The 20,396-nt window shown below is 49.3% G+C and overlaps 1 protein-coding gene across 3 annotated transcripts in view; it reads left to right on the top strand.

Annotated features, from left to right (window-relative positions):
- The window catches only part of SLX9 (SLX9 ribosome biogenesis factor), a 60,331-nt gene extending 48,335 nt beyond the window's left edge, over positions 1–11,996 (top strand). For 2 of the 3 annotated variants that reach the window (XM_075094214.1, XM_075094213.1), the window contains 3 exons: positions 3,533–3,686; positions 8,850–8,918; positions 11,346–11,996. In XM_075094214.1, coding sequence (XP_074950315.1) covers positions 3,533–3,686; positions 8,850–8,918; positions 11,346–11,472 — 350 coding nt within the window. In that variant the 3' untranslated portion in view covers positions 11,473–11,996. The remainder of the gene's footprint in view (positions 1–3,532; positions 3,687–8,849; positions 8,919–11,345) is intronic. The other variant, XM_075094215.1, reaches the window with a different exon arrangement.
- Positions 11,997–20,396: the final 8,400 nt, after the last annotated feature.

The following is a 20,396-nucleotide window of genomic DNA, read 5'->3' as shown; positions in this document are numbered from 1 at the left end:
GCCCGCAGTGGGCCCTTCAGAAGAGAGGTCTCTAGTTGCTGCTGGTTCTGTTCCTGCTCTTTCCCACATACTGCAGGTCAGTGAACCCACTTACCAGACAGTTTGGCCTTTCTCGAGGTTGTGAAATACGAGATAAACAAAACCAGCTGATGGCAGAAATGCTTCTGTTTCCTGTTGGAAGTGTCTGTATTTTTGCTTTGAGTATTTTAGCACAGTAAGAGAGGATACCGTGCTACGCAGCATAGCAGAGGGATTCCTCTTGCCACCTGGAGCTGTTCTTGGGACAGGCTTTTCCCTTAACACATTCCTGCCCAACAGAGTTGCTGACAGACTGTTCGGGGTTGAAGGATGTGGCTTTCTGCCATACCATATGCTCTCTCCTCCTGAGCTCTGAGCTCAAGACCATCAACCTGTGATTTCACCAGTTGCAGTGAACGTGTCTCTGGTTTTTATATAAAAAGCTGATAATTTAACACCGTGAGTGTGAAGGAAACCTCCCCCTATCACCAAACAACACCTTCCAAGTGCCTTTGACATCTGCAGTCTGCGGTGTCCATGTTGGGCACAAAGCATAGACAGCTGTGCTAGTCCTAATGTTTGGCCTGCCGGCTGCAATTTCAATGCTCCTAAAGGTCTCTCCTTGTTTGATACTGTTGTGGGAACAGAGAAGGGGACTGCTGGAACACAGCTGAGCTTTCCCTCCTGATACCAGGACTGGTACCAGGTGCTGTGGAGAAAGGCATGTCCTCAGCAGCATTTTATGACAGAATCCACAGTAAAAGGGGTACATGGGACTTGTCTTCTGCAAGAAACAGGGCATCCTCCTGCAGCAGGGCGACAGCACTGCTCCCATAGTCAAGGTCAGCAACTTAGGAAAAGCCCAGGAGCAGGAGCCCTACATTCTCTTAAACCTGCCTTCCTGCATATATGCTTTTGTAGCATCAGCCTTTCTGAAGATCATGCATGTTATTTTGGCCCTGCTGTGGCCTCTTTCCTCCTCTGTTGGCTCTGAAATTACTAAGATGAGGGAATACAAATAAAATATAGAGGCTTTGCTTTGAGGATAACACCAAGATAGGAAACTTCATGCCAAAATATCTCTGTCTTAGAAGATACTAGGTATTAGAAGTGCATTACAAATAAGGAAGTACCTAAATTGCTGGCTCTATTGATTCCCCCATTAAACTTGTGGCCAGTTGGCAAACACCAGCATTCCCTAGCAAATCCTTTGCAAAGGGTAGCAAGTACCTGGGTATTTCAGTAAGAAAAGTCAGCAGGTGTTAGTACCACGTGTACAGCTTATTGAGAAAAATGGAATAGCTAGAAAGACCCTATATAAACATCAGTAAAGAAACTTAGTAGTAGTAGTATTAGCTGATGGAGCGAAATGAACTGGTATTTCCGGAGATGGAGATTTTTAATGAAACTTGGCATTGAAATGCTTTGATTTTATCTGATGCAGATAACTCTGCCAATTCTTTGTGGGTCTTGCAGCCTTTGCCCCCCAAAAGAGAACCCAGTTTGGACTGCTGAAGTTGTTATCCTTACATCTCTGTTTTCCTAAATCTTCCCAAGAGTTTGTTGTTTATTCTTGTCACAGGGCTCCTTTTGAGACACTGGATGCTAAGACCCTGGGAACTAAAGTTCAGCCCAGTAGTGCAAATGCAAAACTTGGAGATTTCCATTCCAGTAAATCATCTCAGCAGAGACTAGAGAGAGAAAAAAATTATGTAATGCTTCAGACATGAGAAGTATGCACATTTAAAAATACATATATTGCATGGCTCCTCAGACAAACAAGACCTCATAGGAAAAGAATTTGGGATGTTTGTGCAGAATCAGGTGTCTGAAAATTTTGAGCACATACTGTTTATGAAAGCATTGAAGTAGTCAGCTTCATAAAGCCAGACCAAAAAAAGAAGTGATACAGAACAGAAAGCTGTGTTCTTGGCCAGGATTGCTGTGAGGAGAAGCACTTACAATCCAGATTTGTCACAAACATCCACGTACAGCAAAATTGCGGTTCATGAAAAAACGTTGCTCCTTAACTCAGCTGAGTTGGGGAGCAAACAAGACAAAGATATTAAAGGAGCCAGCAGCTAGTCAGTCAATTTGAGTTCTGCTTTCCTGAATGTGGGCAGCAGGATTAGACACAGAAATTGCAGGTGGCATCTTGCCTGTGGTCTGTAGAATGGAACTGGCTGCTTTCGTGTTCCCACCAAAAATATTTGTGCTGATTTAGTCCTGCTTCTGTGGCCATGCTGTGTTAGAAGCTGTAGACCTCCCTGTGTCTCCAGCTTGGCCTCATGGCTGATGGCACTGTGCTCCGTCATGTCCAGACAAGGATTTTCTAGCTCAGCGCTGAGGCTCATCCTTGCAATACTCTTATAGTCCAAGGCAATAAGCAGAAGCCTGCTCTTCTGTGGCCTTGGCTGGGTGCATGTGGAGGAGGTGGAGTCTTCCATCGTGTACCCCACAGCACTGGTGCCCCTCGTGGGTGTCAAGGCAATGCAGCAAGTTTGCAGGCCTGGTGATCACCTGGCAGAAGGAAAAGGAGCTCCTGGATCCTGTTGAACTCTAGCTGTTTCTGGGTGGCATTGTCAAGAGACTTCTGGGATAGGTTGGGGCATCTTGGAGCTCAGCTGGAGGCTTGTAGCAGTGCTGGGCTTTTGTGGGCTGTCATGGAGGAGAACATGTTCTGCTGGGGCTCACCCTAGAGGCTGCTGGCTCTGTAAGCTGCAAGACCTATTCTTACACCAGGGAGCCTTCAGGACTTGAGGCAGAAGCCTGCGGCTTTCAATGCCCACCTGCCATGGCCAAGAAGGGAGACTGCTGTAATGTTTGTAGAGCCTTATGTGCCCACAGCCTTGCTCAGAGCTGCTGCAGGGAGACTGGTAAACATGGTCTCGAGGAAAAGCCAGCTGCCTCTGCGCCTGCCACTTGGTGCAGTGCTTTTCTAAGGGCCTAGTTTATCCAGCATCTGACTGCTTGAGCTCTGCCATCAGTTATGAAGGTGAGACCTTGACTTGCTCCAAACTAAGTAAACAACTGAAATTAAATCCATCTTTTCTGCCTGTGCTAGGAGACCATTGTTTTGTCCCAATGGCAAAGCAGCGATGGGGCTGTTACTGTTTAATTCCACATGTGGAGCTGACTGTGTCTGGTTTGTCCCTTCCCCTTTTGCTTCTCTCTCCTAATTCTATGCAAGGTCAGCATGGTTTTTCCACCCCAGGACTCCTGTGCCATGTTGCTGTGAGCAATGAACAGTGCAAGGGATGGAAACAGTTCAGGCAAAATGAGTCTGGGGATTTCACTACCCATTGCAAATGCCAGTAGAGATGTATATAGTTATGAGCAAACACAGCAAGGGAGGGAACTACCCAGATGCATTGTTTTCAGTCTTTCCCTGGTTTAAATCACTTCTGGCCTGTTGCTTCTGTAGCTGGTGAAGCAGCCAATGAGTTTCTTAGCTCAAGGGTTATCTCTTGCAAATGCTTCTCCTTCCTCCAGTAATACCTTGTTTCTGATTCAGAAATAGAAAGTGTGAAGCTAGCCAAGCAGAAGCAAAAAGCTGAAGCAAAGCGGAAAACGACACCTGTGGTGGGAGACATGCACCCCTTGATGGAAGCCCTACCTGAGCTCTCCGACCTGACTGCAGGTGGCAGGGGCAGGAAGCCACCCAAGAGGTATGTGCCATTTAGGGATGGGCTGTGTATTTCCCTTCTTCCTGCAGGAGGAAGTGCCCTTCAGCTCAGCTTGTAACTACAGGCAATGCAAGCTTGGCACCAATGGTCGGGAGAACAGGACCTCATTCTCAACTCCATTTCACCCCTTTCCATGCTTCACTCGCCACAAGAAAAAAGCTAAATGTGTCTTCTGAATCCACAGCTAAGAGGGGAACTGTATTGCTCAGGTGAGGCTTGGCATGAGACAGGCTGGGAGCAACCAAATGTCCTTGGGAGTTGGAGGAGTGACACACAAGCGTCTAGAGCATAATGCTGCTGAGCTCACCTGAGAATCTGGACTTGAGGTGTTTGCAGCCTGCCATTCTGTCCTTCTAGACTTCCAGGCTTTCTCCTGATGCAGTTCAAGCCCTTTGAGCAGAGCTTTACTCTCAGGCCAGATTCTTTGTTTGCCCTGTTGGCTTGCAGTGGTGACTTTGGACAAGAACAGAAAGATGGTGTTTCCGTTCCCTTTATTGAACTGAAAGAGAAGGGCTATTTCTGATCCTCTGACACCCACATGTCAACCATCCCAGCCAGCCATAGGATGCGTTCTGGTTGCCCTTACATTTTCTCCTTTTTAATGTAGTGCTCTGCCTGACTGTCTGGTCAGTGTTGCAGCTGCTTTTGCATCCCCCAGTGCAAAATAAAAGTGCTCCGAATGCTGCATAATCACTTGACCCTCCTCTCCAGTTGCTCTGTAGGGGTTGGAACTAGAAACTTGTTTTGACCGTAATACGAAAGCATTTGGATTAGAGAACAGCCAAGAAGGCGCTGTCTGGCAAAGCACCCTTTTCTTTGGTTGCAGATCAAGTCTGGAGATACCATGAACTCTCTTGTGACTTGCTGGATGGCCCAAAAATAAACTCTGACCCAGGTGGGACACCTACCTATGGAGTATGGCTGACTTGGCAGTTCCCTGTGCTTCTGGAAAGCCACTCCTCAGACAAACAGCAGCTAGGTACCTTGCATCTAAGTATGGGAAAATATTTCCTTCCTTAACTTGGCTTCTGAAAGTCTTTGAATAGCATTTTTTTCTTTTTTTTTTTTTTCTTTATGCAGTTTTTCAATCAGCCTGCACTCTCAGTGGGAATGAACAGTGAAAGTACATGCAGAGTTTCAAGGCTTGCAGAGCACTGAGGGTGGGTTGGATGGAGTTCTGGGCCAGGGCTTAGCCTGAGCCTGAATTAAGTGGCTTTGCCCTCTTTCTGTGATGATGTGCCACAACCACATGTGGCACATGACTCCAGATTGTGTTCAGGAGTCATTCCCCCTCACTGTTTTCTCCCAGCCCCCTTGGTAGCTGAGCCCCTGCTATCCAGGAGAGTGGCTTGCAGGAAATACATATAGGGGAGGGAGGACAGGTAGGGCGCTTCCTTTGGGGATTGCTTTCCTGGGTGCTTGCATAATCTAGTACAAATACATGGCGCCGCTGCAGCCTGCAGTTCTGGCCCAGCTCAAAAGATTGAGTAGAACTGGAAAAGGCTCAGAGGTGGCAGACAAGGATGATGGTGGAGCATCTGACAGTTTCTGCGCAAGAGGTGACTAAGAGAGCCGAGGAGTCCTCAGCCTGGGCAGGAGATAATAGAGGCAAAGGGGCTTGGAAATGTAATAGTCTATAAAATTAAGTGTAGTGTGGTTGGGAAGTAGTGCATCTTCTTTTCCAGTATGAGAAATAAAGGACATCAAGCATAGCTAGCAAGTCGCAGGTTGAGTGCAAACAGGAGGCTCACTGCTCTGTGCAGCTCCTTGCTGCAGGATGTCATAGCTGAGGGCGGCCTGTGGGTTCAGGTGAGACCTGAGAAATCCAATGAGGAGAGCTGCATGGAGGGCCACTGCATGTATATGAACTGCAGCTGGCACAAGGTGTCTGAGCTGGAAATACTGGAGAGGATGTGGCTATATGCTTGCTTTGGTTTTATCCCTCTCTGGCCACCTGCTGCAGGCTACTTCAAGGCAGAACTCTGGCCAAAATGCTCCTTCCAGCTACTTGAATTGCTCTTCTCTTCTGTAGTATGCTTCACGGCAGAGGATGTGTGGCATACGTGGAAGCTTTTGGTGTTCTTGGATGAATGTCCAGCCTGACATTCTCCAAGAAGCACTATCAGCTCCCTCCTCCTCCAAACCCAGATCCCCTGTGGGAGTGTGGCAGCCCTTCTCTCCTTTTGGAAACCTGAGCTCATACTCTGGCTCTGTTTTCACTTCAGCTGCAATGCTCTGGTGTCTAGAAAGCCCAGTGGGCCTGTGGCACAGCAGGGTAGAGAAGCTCAGCGTGGCTGAGCATTTCAGGATTGGCCAGCACCATCTGCAGTCAGCACAGTGGAGGTGGGAGTTTGGTATTGAATCATGTCACCCAGACTGCCTGTGACATGCCAGCCAAAAAGCAGTCCCCCTTGGTACTGGCACGGAGGACCTGCAGTGCTTTTCTTCCTCTTGCTGGCTTGTGGCTTCCTGGACTGCGTGAGGATGCATGTGTTTGATATATCAGAGGAGGCTTTTATAGGATTTGCATCATTACATAAATGAAGGGTAATACTCTGGTGATTTGTCAGCATTATTAATAAAAGATTAGATTCTCCAGGAATTTGATCTCCTGCTGGGTAAGAAAGCATTACAGTGAGGCTTTTATTCTGTTCTATAATGAATGAAGGCAATGAAGTGTAATGAAATAGGGCTACTAACATGGTCCGAGTAAGCAGGCAGCATGCTGGTGGTTTGGTGGGGGAAATTCAGGCAGCAGCCTTTTGAACCTGCCAGACCAGTGGGGCAGAGCTGTTAAAATGAAAAGACTTCAGAAGCACCAAGCCCTTTAATATAGTGGGGTGGCTGAAAGCAAAAGCAGGCTTGCACAGCAGCCCCGCACCCTTTTGGTGTGTTGCAGAGGAAGCTGTCCCGAGAGGCACAGCCTCTGGAGCATGTGGTCTCATACCACTCGGGCTGTACTCTAGAAAGGCTTTTCTTTAAGGATTGTCACCCTCTGCAGAGCTACTTGTCTCTGAAGGGACTGCCATGACGACTTGGTGGCACACTTGGCAAGTCCCTCTTCTGGTGACCATGGGTTGCCATCCAACTTGAGAAGGGATTTCTCTGTGTTTCTGTGAGCAATGCAGGCAAACTGGTACAAGAAATTGTTCCTGTGCCCAGCAGTTAACGGACATGAGAGCAGAGATGCCTCCTGCTCTTTCTGTATCTCGCAGTACCAATGGACGCAGCAGTGTGACAGGAGCTGCTCAAACGCCTGTAGCTGCTTGCCTGCTTTTGCCAATTGCTGCTCCTCGTGAGCTCTCAGGCCTGTTGTGTAATGCTGGCAGTGCTGGAGTGACCTCGAGAGGGACTGAAGAGTACAGGAGCAGTGCACAGGCATTGATCTGCCTGGCAGCCCTTTGCTGCACAGGCTCTGTTCTGTGAAGGCTGGCTGACCTACATCCACGCTGTTTGGGTTTGTCTGGGTTGGCAGGGAGCTTTGATGCAGGGGCACACTGAGGGTAAATCAGATGTGATCAGGGCAGTGGTGAGAGCAGCTCTCAGCAGCTCGGGTGCACCAGGATCCCCCTTGAGGAAAAATAACATGGGACAGGATGGGCCAGAGGGAGATATGAGGAAAGGGAGCAGGAGGTGTTCAAGTAGAGAGGGATAATGGAAGTGTGTGGGGTGAAGGAATATGGGGTAAGGAAGGAGGAGGAAAGGAAGAATGGGGGAAAAATGCATAATAAAACGATGGAGAGTAGTGAGTCAGAGAGGGAAATAGGAAGAGGATGTCACTGTAACATTGCCAACAAAGGAGCAGATCCTGCCATCCTGAAGAGAAGGTGAGGGACTGTCATGTTTCCTAACCTTGAGAAAGCTGAAGGGCTGTGGGGCAGATCAGGTGGGGGAGGCCCTGGCACCCAGCACCCACTAGTAAGTGAAGATTCCTCCTTGAGCCCTGCCCCGACAGAGGGGTGGGAGGCAGACCCTCTTCCCGCCTTGGGCTGTGTCCTGGGGCTCAGCCCTAGGGTGAATTGGAGGGGAGGTGCTCTGCAGAAGCAGGCCCTCTTCCCCACTTGCTTCTCCTGTTTACCTCTGTATCTGTGCAGTCCTGAAGAATGGAAGTTTCTTCTGTTTTTCATAATGTCCAGTTCTACCAGCAACTCTTTTGTGCACTTCAAGCCCAAAAGCAGTCGTTGCCTTCCCTGCATGCCCCTTGCTTGGGCTCAGTGCTTGGCTTTGTAGTACATCTCTGCCGCTGCTTGGCATTGGGTACCATGTGCTTCCAGCAGCCTGTACAGGATGGGATTACACCTCTGGTCTCCTTGGACTTTGCCCAGGAATAAGAAATGGGTGCAGAGATCTGTGCTTGCTGCTGTGCCTCAGCTGCATGTAGTGCACCATCCTGCATTCCCATGGGTCCATCTTCTTGCAACCTCTTGGAATCTCAAAACCTGTTTGGTGGCAAAAGCTGAAACTCTGTCGTTGTGCTTTCTCTTTAGCTAATCTGTCTGCAACTGACTTAAACTGGCAAGCCTTTGGCAAGGGTATGTGCTCACAGGGAGGAAGGAATATCGCCATTCTTTATCTTAAAATATAAATAACACCTTATACCCCAGTGGTCCCACCGCAGGACTTGAAGCAGGGCTGGCAGTTGCCTCTTCTTGCTGAGTAGCCAGGGCACTGTCTATAACTGATATCTTCCAGTGCTGGAGCTTGGCAGCATTTGCAAGGAACATGAGGTATGCAGATGCGATGTGTGCCTGGTGGTGAGGGGAGGTTCGATGGGATCCTTTCTCTGAACAACAGTATTGGGTTGACCTGGAGGTTAGTGGTAAGCAGAAAGTGTTCTGGGCATGAACAGTTCATGGCAAGTTCTAGAATTAAGTGATACAATTTTTCTTCAGCGCATTTGCATCCTGCCCATTCAGTCCCCACTCCTGAGCTGTTGTCAGTGTGTGGCAGAAGGAGTTTGTGACTCCATTACTGTCTGGCTGTGGAAATAATTGCCTTTCAGGACAATTTCCACACAGGACAATTACCTATACTTTCTGGGAAGGCAGATGCAGAATCCCTGGACTCTTTCCATCTCCACAGCAATTGCTAAATTACCATTCCTCTATAACACTCATTCACTTCTTCTGTTTCTTCTCTCCACAGCCATGTAAAAGCAAAGGCAGAACCAGCAGACTTCTGTCTGATGAAACAAGCTCAGAAACATCGGCTCTTGTAAGTACACAGTTATAAGAGTGTCCAGTCCCTGCTGAGCACTACAGAATGGTTGAGACTGCAGGGGACCTCTGGAGGTCAGGTGGTCCAATCCCCCCTGCCCAATCAGGGTCACCTAGAGCAGGTTGCCCAGGACCATGTCCACATGGCATGCATTTGCATATCTTCAAGGATGGAGAGCACGCAACCTCTCTAAGGCAACCAGTTCCAGTGTTTCAGTCTTGCACAGCCGAATGCCCTAGAATATAGTGGCAGCTTTAATTTTCCCCTTTACATAGTGCAGGATGTTTGTGGGTGACCTTCTGCCTTAGTTCCTACCAGACTCGGTCAATTGTAAATGGATTCAGTCTGCTTCTGCTTCTGTCTCATACAATGTCTAAGCAAAGAGAGCACAGGAAACTGTACTTGTTCCTTTAAGAGTTCACTTTCCCTGTCTCATTGAAAAGAATGTGATGGCTTGGGCCTCCTCTGTTAGGACAAACCCACACCAACTGTCATCTTTGTTCTTTCTGGCCACAGTTGTAATTTCTGGCTGTACCAAGTGAGCACGTCTGTACTGTGTCCCTCCATGTGGCATGGACAATGTGGTCGTCAGCTAGGCGGAGAATTACTTTGTGTCAGCTTGTTGAGTTGGAGCTGCAAATCAACTGAGCTGTGGCTCAGTCTCTTACGACACCAGGCCCACATAGCTCTAGCTGATACCCTTCAGGAAAGCTTCCTGCAGTTGTGTAGGTGAGGAGGTCCTGGAACTCTGTGTAGCCTCAGGAGCTACAGCTGCTCTGCTGGAACACCTCTGGTATGCTACCTTACATGCCATATGTGCCTTATGAGGACAGCTGTCCATTGGCATCTCCCAAACCTTTTCATGTAAAATGAAGCACTAAAAGCTTTTGAATAACTCCTGGACTTGGTTAAGGGTCTGACAACTTATTCCTCTGTATAATCTGTTGGATATTTTATACTGCCACCAGGCATTAAGAACTTAATTTCCCCTCAGCACAGCTCTCCTGGGGCTAGGCACTGTGATCTGGCAGAGTTCGCTTTTTGTGATCCCCGCTTCTGGGATTTCTGTCAGTTCTGAGCCATTCAACTTCAAACTGAGGCTGAGGAGAACAGTCAGTCTACAGATCCCAGCACTGCTCTCCAGCACACTCTGTGAATACCCTTCTCTGTCTGAAACTGGCCAGTGTTGGTACTGGGATGCCTTTCTTGCTCAGTTCTGCCCTTCTGGGTGAGCCCCTCCTTGGCTCATTGCTGAAGCCCAAGGGCTATGGCCTCAAGTGCTACCAGTGAGCGTCTCATTGTGCTGGAACTTAGGGGCAAGGAAGATTGCCTGAGGAGGGACTAGTATACAGATCTACATGCAAATAGGCAACTCCACCACAATCTTCTGTATCAGCAAGCTGATGAACTTCTGCGTGCCCCCCCCCACTTTTCCTCTGCACAAAACTGGACAGATGCACTGAGTAGTGGCATGTATCCTACCATAGTGGTCTGGGAAGTCTGTGCTTCTTGGGAGGGAAGAACTTTGGAGGAAGGTATTTGAGATCTATTTTCCAGGACACTAGTACTTGGAGGTTCCGTAAGCCTCACTCCATTGCCCCAGCTGCCACAACTCAAGCTTCAGGTTTGGCTTTTCTCTCTGTTCCCCTGGCAGGGACGTTGAACGGAAGGGCCCTAGCAGGGAGGGAACTAACTGCATGCTGCAAGCGGAATAGCACTCTGCTGATCCACAGCAACTACTGAGAAAGTGGAGATGTGTGTCTTGCTGGGCTGTGGAGAGCCTGGCAGTCTGTCTGAGGGAGAAGGGGAGGTCGCAATGGATGTGACTTATGTGAAAACTCACTTGTTTTTTACACTCCTCCTGCTCTGTTCTTTCTCCCTGACTGCTTGCTTTTTAAGGCAAGACCATTTCCACAACAACCAGCTGTGACCAAGCATGCAAAGGTAATTGTCATGCTCCTCCTGTGGTGTTTAACTAGTGTTGCATATAGGATTACCAAGCCTCTACATTGAGCAACAGAGTTCAGTAGATGAGCTCTTGAATCTGCTGTTGTGCTAGTGCTAGTGCACTCTGAAGTAGTTTTCATTCTTAGTGATTTACTAGAGACCCACAGTCTCTTGTTCCTGATTTACTAAGGAAAAGCTCTAAAAAAAAATTCCCAAGTGATGCTGGACACTAACATGACTGTTTCTGTCTCTGTGGCATGAGATCAAGTAAGCCTCTGGCTCCCATGAAGCTGGCAGCAATCTGAGCTTTGTCCTTGGGTAAATTAGGTTTATTTCTTGCACTGTTTTTCTGTGAGGTTTACACCCAGGATCATTCAGTCTGTACAGAAACCCACTGCTTTACGAGTTCTATTCTCATCTGCTCAGTTTCTTTTGTATGAAGCACTTAGCATTTGTGTGTTATTTTTCTTTCCTCAGAGAGGAGGAAGTGGCTCGGTTTCATGAGGTCATCACCAGCCCCAGGTACAGAGCCAACCCCCTCATGGCCATCAGCGAGCATCTCTCCAAGAGTCTGAGGGAGGAGGAAGAAGGTAAACCCCTCTAGGGTGTCAGCTGGGACCAAACGTGCACACTGGGGCTGGTGCAACGGCTCCAGGCTGCAAAGGAGCACATCACTAACATGACCTCTCAGCCACTTCAGTCCTTGGAAGCAGTTCAGCAGATTATTAAATCCAACAGTCCTGTTTTGTGTCTGCAGGAATAATGCAGTTCCCTCCTGACAGTGGCAGCTGCTCCTTGGCAAGCAGCCTGCAGAGAGCAGGGTGTTCTGCGAGATCTTTGTGCAGACATTACGCTCCCTGCCAAGTGTCTTGACACCTTTTCTCTTCTTGTGAGCAGGCACAATTTCTTAAATTGTGCCAGGGGCAATGTATCTGTTTTCTGTCATTTCCCTGCCCTTTTTGACAACTCTGAAAAGAGATTCCATATTGTTCTGTTGAGATGGTTCAAGACCCCAAGTCCTGGAAGCCAGAAGGCTGTTGTAGATCTGTGTAAGGACTGATGCTGCTGTTCAGAGTCATTGTTTTATGTGAGAAATTTAACTTTGAAATAAACACACTTTCACAAGTACTGAGTTTATCTGGCTCTTGTTTTGGTAAATACTAATTGAAATATGGCCTTATTCCCATCACTGGGAAAATGACTGGAAAGAATGTTTTTTTTAGATGTGTACAGTGAACCACTAGACTCGTGCTGCGGCATGCAACAGAAGCCACGTGAAATCATTGCAGATCACATCTAACTTGTAGACTTGCCATCCTCCTGCCCTGGAAGTGTGTGCTTTCAATGGGTGATGCTGATCCCTTTTGGCCTATGTTGTGTTCCCTGCTTGGCCTGCCCTATAGGAAGCATCCCAAAACGTGTCTTGGCTGAAGGTTGTGAACTTCAGCCAGTCATTTACATGTTTGGGTTTGGTAACCACTGCAGTGGGGGGAGGCCTTTCTTTCTACCAAACACCAATTTTCACAAAACTCCAGTGGATTCTTCTGGGGACAGCTGAAGGCAGGGCTGTTCCCTATTTGAGATGATCCTGATTTGACACCCCAAAGTGTCAATGCTGCCATACAAAAAGTTTTCTGATGCTTCTTAACCTTGGAAAAGCAGCCTGCCTATTTTTGGTCAAGAGTGAGAAGCATCTGAAACCTTTAAGGAAGGTACCTTTAAAGGTACCTCTGTCTGATACCCAGACAGAGCATGGAAACTGCAGCTGACTCTCACCCAAGTTAGTGTCTAAAACCAGCTGGAATGGGAGTGGCAGGCATCTGGATCATACCTGTCTTTTGCGTCACTAGTAATGCTGCTTTTTTTTTCCTTCTTCTAGGCTGGCACTGTTGAACAAAGGCAGTTTTTCTAATGCCTGCCTCTTAGCCATGGCAGTGCAGATGCTGTTGCTGATGCTGCTAGTTGTTAGAGGAATGTGACCGTGTCACCCCTCCTCCCCCAAGGCCTGGCAGGAGAGTCCTGCTGGCAGAGGCCACAGAGAGAGGCTGGCGATGTCCCATCCTCCACCCTGTTGCTCTCAGGCTGGCAGAGGGCTGGCAGGGCTCCCTTCTCCCCCAAGGGCTCTTGCGTCAGTGCTGGCAGGTGAGTGCTGCTGTGCTGTTTGTCAGCATGCTGTAGTGCCCTGTGGGACCCAGGCTCTGGAAAGCAGAGGGCTGTGGTGGGGTCAAACAACTCAAAATACCTCCCCACCTCCTAGTTGGTTCCTGCTTGCTCTCTTACCAGTATCTGATCGTGTTTCTTAAATTTAGGCTGTGTTGGATTTTGAGCTCTGAATGCCAGCCCCAGCTGTGGCCATGCTTCCCCTGCTCATGTTCTGCAGGCTGGTCACCGCACTGGAGAACTGGGTCTTAGCTGTGGAGGCTGTGCACTAATGGCACCGCCTGCCCATGGCCTGCAGCTGCTCTTGCTGCTCATGGCTCCCAACAGCCCAAGATGTGACTAAGACTTGGACCAAGCTAAGGTTTTTGGGGTGGTTTTGTCTGTAAGCCTACTGTTTACCCCGTTACTCTATCTCATAGCTAGCTGCCTCCTGAGAAAGGCATAAATAGAGGGAAGGCAAGGTATGAAGAAGGTGAAGACATCCAAGTACAAAGGAGGATGACAGTTGATTTCTTATTAGTGAATAGGGCACTCGGGGATGGAGAAGTGTATCTGGAGGGCAGGAGGGACAGAAGGCAGTTTGCGTGGCATGTTGGTGGACTTCTGTTGCTTGTCTTCTGTACTTTGCAGGGGCTTTGCAGATTTTTTTTTGTCTTGTGGTTTTTAGATAATACATGACACACGAGGAGAGCCCTGGCCTCCTCGTACGGCTGGGCCATGCAGTAGCCAAGCTGTGTCCTCACGCTTCCCTTCGCAGCAGCAGTGATGCTTTGCTCTGCACCAACACAACCCAGTGCAATAGCTGGAGAGAAGCTACAGGCAAGCTTATAAAATGCCATCCCAGGTTGTGTGCTATGGGTGGGATCATATCCCTCCCCTCTGAGATGGCATGCAGTGCATCATGACTGTGCTTTGCAAAGATCCAGCGGGAGTGGTGATTTGATATGACAAGCACATTGATTTGACAATTTCCTGGGCACCATCTATTTTGCACAGAGCAAGACCATCCTTTAAAACCCCTGGAGAGTTAGTTGGATTGTCCCATGCACCTCTGTTCCAGCCAGTTTCTTCTTAGTAACTTCTCCCTAGTTTGAAAACAAATCTGAAAGGCTATTAATTACTGTCTTTCCAGACTACTTAGTTTTCTTTTTACAGTAAAGATTCCAAGTAACTTTGTGTTGAATCAATGCTTGGATGGCCTAACCACAATGTTAGGGGAAATCCTCAGCTGGCAGAAGGGATGGCTGTAGGTACTAGGGTAGATGTTGCTGTGGGCCATGTGCCAAGACATTGCTGCCTTCTGTCTCTAAAAGAGTAAAGCCTTACAGGACTGTGTCCTTTTCTCATCCTGTATGTTTTATTCTAAGAGGCCCTGCATTTTGGGGCTGGAGTGGAAGAGGGATTTCTGTGTACAAAACCAGCTCAGCACTTTGGAGCCCCAAAAAGCATCGCTAGGGCAAAGGGCTCTGTGGTTTGTGTAGCTCTTCCAGGGTGGCATCAAGACAGGGGCTTTCCATGTGTCTCAGCCTGGATGTGGACTTCCCAGCGCCTCTAGGTTGCCAGCTGTGGTGGTTATGGCCTGAGTGGGCCACTGGAAATTTGGACACCAACAGCACAGTGATCCAGCACTTCTCCCCTGCACAGCCTGGCTGCTGGGTCCCATCCTTTCACTTCAAACCACTGGGAGCCCATAGAGCTGAAGCGTCGTTATCTGGGAAGCGAAGGGGTGACTGAGCAGGGGTAGGTGTTGAGCTGGGTGACCCCGCTCAGTACTGCCTGGTAGCTGTACCCATGCTGGTGGCCCTGTATCTCCACACACAGTATCACCGTGCTGCACATTCACACCTTTTCTCTGCCTTGGATGGGCCAACACTGTCACTTGACTGTGTGTCTAGCTCTTAGACCACTGTTTGAAAATGTTGGTCTCCTGGGTATTTAGCAGCACTTAAACATGTGACTGTTTTAAACTACAGTTCATAGCCTGCTGCTGCAAGCATCTCCTGCCTCCGCCATCCTAGCAGTTAAGCAAAGGATTTAAAATCTGCCAGGAAACAGGCATCTGAGACACAGAGTCGCCTTTGTAGTTGGCATGTTTTCAGGATGATAAAAGCTTTCTCACAATTTTTTTTTATTTTTTTTAGCTAGCAGGGTGGTAAAAAATAGCTTCCAAGCTGTAAGGAGTAGTTGAGCCGGAGGGGAGGGTGGGGGCCTGACCTGGCAGCTCTAGACTTAGCAAGAAGTAAGTAAGCAGGAAATACACTACAAACTCAGGACTGGAGAAATTTGGGGCTCCTTTTCACAGCTGTGTTCTTTCTTGCTGGTGATTTTGCCCTTCAAGGCTGTTGACAGAACAGTATCTGAAAACAGAAGCTTCGGTATCCTGTCCATCTGGAGGTACCAGCAGATATTTTGTGCTACACACAAAGCACCCAAAACAGTGGGTGGAAGGGGATTCTCCTCTACCAGCAGCTCATGGGTAGTTCGCATGGTTGCAAAGTGATATTTTTTTATAGCAGCTCTTGCAACTCATATGTCTCACTGGTACTGGCAACGGCCCATCGTGCTTTGTTTCTGCTGGAGCAGGGGTTGTGTCAGTCTAGCAGCATGTCTCAGAAAAGCGTGTTGAGTCACGTGGACCTGGCTCTGATCCTTTGTCTAACCCAAGGAAGTCCCTCATGCGAGTACATAGACTCCCTCCTTCTGTCTGCTTTCTGGCTTGTCTGTCCTGGAAGGTTTTCCTTACAGACCTTGTGCAAGTGAATCTCCCCATCCCGTTATGTATGGAAAATATGGCTTCTGCTGTGTAGAGAGTACTTCTGCTTACACTCTGGTTGAAGCTATGAGCCATGTTGCCCCATGGCATTTTTTTTTTCCTACAGCTAAGCATGTGTGATGGCTTTTGCCAGCATAACCCCTGCCAGCTCCAGCACCAAGGTATATGCCCGGGCTGGGGGTACCGGCGGGGCAGAGCTGACTGCCTCTGAGGCTGCCAGGGAAAGCTTGTGGCAGCTGGGGGCAGGCAGTGAGCCCAGCTGAGCTCCCAGGTTTGCAGGAGTTTTGCACCCAGGGCGTTTTGCATCTGAGAGTTTTGCTCCCAGGTTTTGCACCAGGCTGGGTACCAAACTAGCACCCGGCTGGCAGCCACTTCCTGTGCCAGCATGTTGTCTGGTGGCCCATGACTGGGAACCCATCTCTGCAAGTGCACCCCCTCCTGCCCCCCAGGTGGACTCAGACCTTCCTGGTAAATACAGTCTGCAAAAACCAGTTAATCCATGCTACATTAGTTGAACTGGCTTTGTCAGTAAATGCTCTGGGAGGGAGCGTTGGGCTGGCATAGAGAAATCAGGAGAGGTATCATCGTTGCAGGGTATCGACAAGGACAGCATTTGTAAGTACTGGTAGTACCTTTTCTTGGATGACAGGAGGGTTGTCGTTGGTACCATCTCCTTCACACCAACACCAATTTGCAGAGGAGAGGAATGGGAGCATGACAGATTAATTTGCTTTCTGCCAAGTCTTGCTGAGCCAGTGAAGAGATCCCAGGACTCTGGCGGGGTAAATCTAGCTGTGTGATCTTGTCTGCACTTGGATCCCTAAAACTGACCATCACCCTGCCTTTCATCTGTGCAGTGTCATGGGAGTGAAGCCTTCTCTTGGTATGGCTGAGGAGAAACAGCTGCATGTCTAACAGGGATCCTGTTTTCCAGCCATGCAGAGCTACCTTCATCCTGTGGGTTCCTGAGCCTGATCACAAGTTTTGACAGGTGGTGTGGCTGTGCCAGACCCAGGAACAGCCTCCAGTGTGCAGTGACACCTTGGTCTGTGCCATGGGAGGCACCCACTGGCTGAGCTGTCTGTGAGCAAGCCCAGCCATCCTTACTTTGTATGATCTGCTGGAGGCTCTCGGACAGCTCATGCCAACTGCTGCCTGGGAGCAGTGGGGCTGAGAGGCTGCCGTGGGCTCCTTTGAGATGTCTCTCAGATTCTCCTCTCCATATACTGGCAGCAGTACCTTGGTCATGCCCTGGTCTGGTGCAACTCCAGCCCTTGGCCATGCTCCTCCCCCAGTACTTGGAGTGTCAGTGGCAGCTGGTGAGGAGCCGTAGGAATGTCGGGAGCAATGGGTCTCTGCTCCCTGGCCAGCCTGTCCCCAGGAACACATCAAGAGTAATTTTGGGGTGTGTCTGTAGGTTTGCTGTCTGGGGATGAGGAGGTGTCTCCCAGCTCACAAAAAAGACCTGAATTCCTCACCTTCCCTAACCTCACACATCACCAGGATAGGCTGTGAGCAGGGGCAGCCGCTCCGTGAGCTGAGTCACACTCCACCCCACAAGAGCGGCTGTCTTCGACCCATCTGGCCATGACTCAGCCTGGCCGTGTCTCTTTGCTGCAGCCCGGGTCTTGGTTGCCTCCCTGTGACCTGGAGCGCCCGTCTGGCTCCACCGTGTACTGTTCAGCATCCCAGGGAGCACAGTGACTTGTGGAAACAGATCCCAGCGCCAGATATTTCCTTTGAATAGCAAGTAGCGCTGAACTTCCTTCCTCCATCCCTGCCCCTGCATGCTCTGCCCATGGCAGCTTGCCAGGGAGGTGGCTGTGGTGCTCAGGGTGGGGACCAGTCCAGGCAGCAGGATCCCTCCAGCCATGATGACAGTCTTTGACAGTCCCACTGCAGGGAGCATGGCTGGCCCAGCGCTCAGGGAGCTCCAGAGGGTCCAAACTACAGTGACTCCAGCTCCTTCCAGCCCAGAAGGGATGGGCAGAACTGAGCGCACTGGCACAGCAGAGACCCAGAGCTTGTGACCTTCTGCCCCCACCCCCCCTTACACGCTCCAGAAAGTGCAGCAAGAATGTGTGGGGTTATCTCTTCCCCCAGATGCCCTCTTCCCTGGCTGATCCTTGCATTTCCCACTCTTTACAAAGCTGCCTGCACACTCGTGCCTGTTTCTTTTGCCCTTTATTTACAGCACAGGTACATCTGAAACCAACCCAAGATGGGTTCCTGCAGATCTAGCAGGAGCAGCCACTGTGAACCTAATGCAGGGAACCTAAGGAAATACAACTGTATGCAAATTTGAGCCACTGGATAGTTTTGAAAGCAGATGAGATAGGCACCAGCAACTCCTTCTTTCATCCACATGTTGCACTAGAGAGGGGTGAGGTGAATCACCTACCTGATCAAGCCTTTGCTGTTGAGCACAAAACCACGTGCCCCTGCCCTGAAGCATGGATTTCACCATATAATTTTTGTGACAGCCTTTGTTGCTTTCGCTGTTCTTGGTGGCTGTCCTGCCAGGATGGGTCATCTTGCTGTGTCCTGGCCTTTTCCAGAGCACTTGGGGAGGTGCAGGATGTGTCAGACCCTCAGGGGCTCACCCAGTGGAGTGTCCTCCCTTGAATGATGGAGTCCTGCTCCTGCTCTTAGCTTCCTGACTTTTCACCAGTTACTAATCCCAGGAGCTCTACCTCTTATCCCATGTCATCTCAGTTTCTTTCAGAGCTTTTGGGCATTCTTTAAGGGCTTAAGAGCATTGCCACCTGCCATTTGGAAATCCAGGTAAAGCCTGGTTAATTGGATCACCCTTATCTCCATACTTACTGTTTCCTTGCAAGGGAAAATCATGCCCTGCAATGCTAATTATCTGGGCAGCTGCTGATTCTGCTCTGAACCATGGCTTGCTTCAGTGTGAGGCATTAAAGCTGGCTTTGTGTTTTCATTTGGATGAACAGTTTAATCCTGTTCAGCCATTTTCTCTGTGAAAGGCGATGTTGGCCCCCTGGGAAGCTGCAAGCCAGGGTGGAAGCAGCACTAAGGTGTGGTGGCACCTGGCCTGGCGCACCAGCAGCTTGGCCATATGGCAGGGATGCATGCCTGACATGCAAATCCCAACTCCTCCGGTTTCTTGAAGCTGCTGGGATGTCTTCCCTGCCTCACATGCAGCGGCAATGGGAGGGCATGTGAATATTGCTGGGCAAGCCACAAGTTCTGCCATGTATCAGTTATCAGGGATGTGCTTCTCACGCAGGGTGTGTGAAAAAGCATTGCTTCCATCCACAAGAAAAAAAACCATGTGTTGAAATAAGTTACAGTTCCTAAACACAAATTTATGTGACACAGTTTGACTTGTGGTAAAAAAACTAAATATTTGAGGGCAATAAGATACTTGGGTGGAGAAAAATGCATTATATGCTAAAGGAAGTGTTTCCAAAACACGCAAAAATAAATGGTTGCCTTCGGTTCCCTGAGGCCAGTCCCTTCCTGGCACCTGAGCAGCTGGAGGCACAGCGTGCGGCTCTGTGGTTCTTCTCTGCCAGGTCCAGACACCTCACTGGGTGCAGCAGGTCCATCAAACCCAAACTGGGACTGGCATGAAGACTAACATTGCTGATAGAACTCTATCAGCTGAACAGTGGGCGAGGATTTTTGTGGTGGCTTTTCTCCTTAACCAAGTCAATTGTTTCCTTGTGAAGAAGATGTTAAATAGTGCAAACAAAACACAGAGCCTTGCCAGGAGCGTTAAGATTTAGAGCTTTGCATCTGAATGCTCTGGGATTTTCCAGATCACTTGGTTTCAAGTAGGACACATAAAAATATAATCTAAGGGTTTCTCTCTGCTTTAGTGATCAGTGTTTCCTGATAGACGAGGTGTGTTGGTGACCCTGTTTGAACTCACTGCGATTTGTACATTAACTCCTCCCTTTACCATACAGGTACTCCTGTATCTGCTCAGTGTGGCCCACCATCCCTGCCCATGCGGGGAGCTGTGGTTGTCCCTGATGGTACCAAAGCAGTTGCTGTGCTGCCCTGAGGCGATGGAGGGCTGGTGGCTGCAGTGGTGGGACCTGGACCATGTGCTCAGTGTTCATAAAGTGAGGATTTCTGTGGTTTAATCTAGAGCAGGTTCTCTTTGCCACTGAGTGAGCCACGGCCCAGGAGACAGGGAGCAAGATGTCAGTATGGCTGGTGGGAAGCACAACCATGTGGTGGGGTCTCAGGTGGTGTTGAGGCTGCCATAGTGGGTTTGCTGTCCAGCGTGGCAAGCCGGCAGGTCCACTCAATGAGTGCATGGGATGCAGTTTACCATGGAGGATGTTGACAGCACAAAGCGAGGCGTGCAACACCTCATTCACTTGATGCTCCCAGGACAGTCGCCTTGGTTTCAGTGGCCCAAGTAGGAGAGGAAGCTGAGACAAAGGAATATCCCAAACTAGAAGCTTCTGGGAAGGGAACAAATGTCAGGGGCCGGGTAGGTGAACGGAGATGATGCCAGGATATTCTCCCAGGGGAAGGAGATGGAGGAAGAGAGAACTGCCCCAGTGCACGCACCCTTTTGTCCCAGCCTAGGAGGATGGACAGACAGACAGCAG

Source organism: Phalacrocorax aristotelis, chromosome 5, assembly GCF_949628215.1.
Source record: "Phalacrocorax aristotelis chromosome 5, bGulAri2.1, whole genome shotgun sequence".
Classification (NCBI taxonomy): domain Eukaryota; kingdom Metazoa; phylum Chordata; class Aves; order Suliformes; family Phalacrocoracidae; genus Phalacrocorax; species Phalacrocorax aristotelis.
The sequence above is the reverse complement of the archived record's forward strand: the minus strand, read 5'-3'. Positions and strand labels throughout refer to the sequence as shown.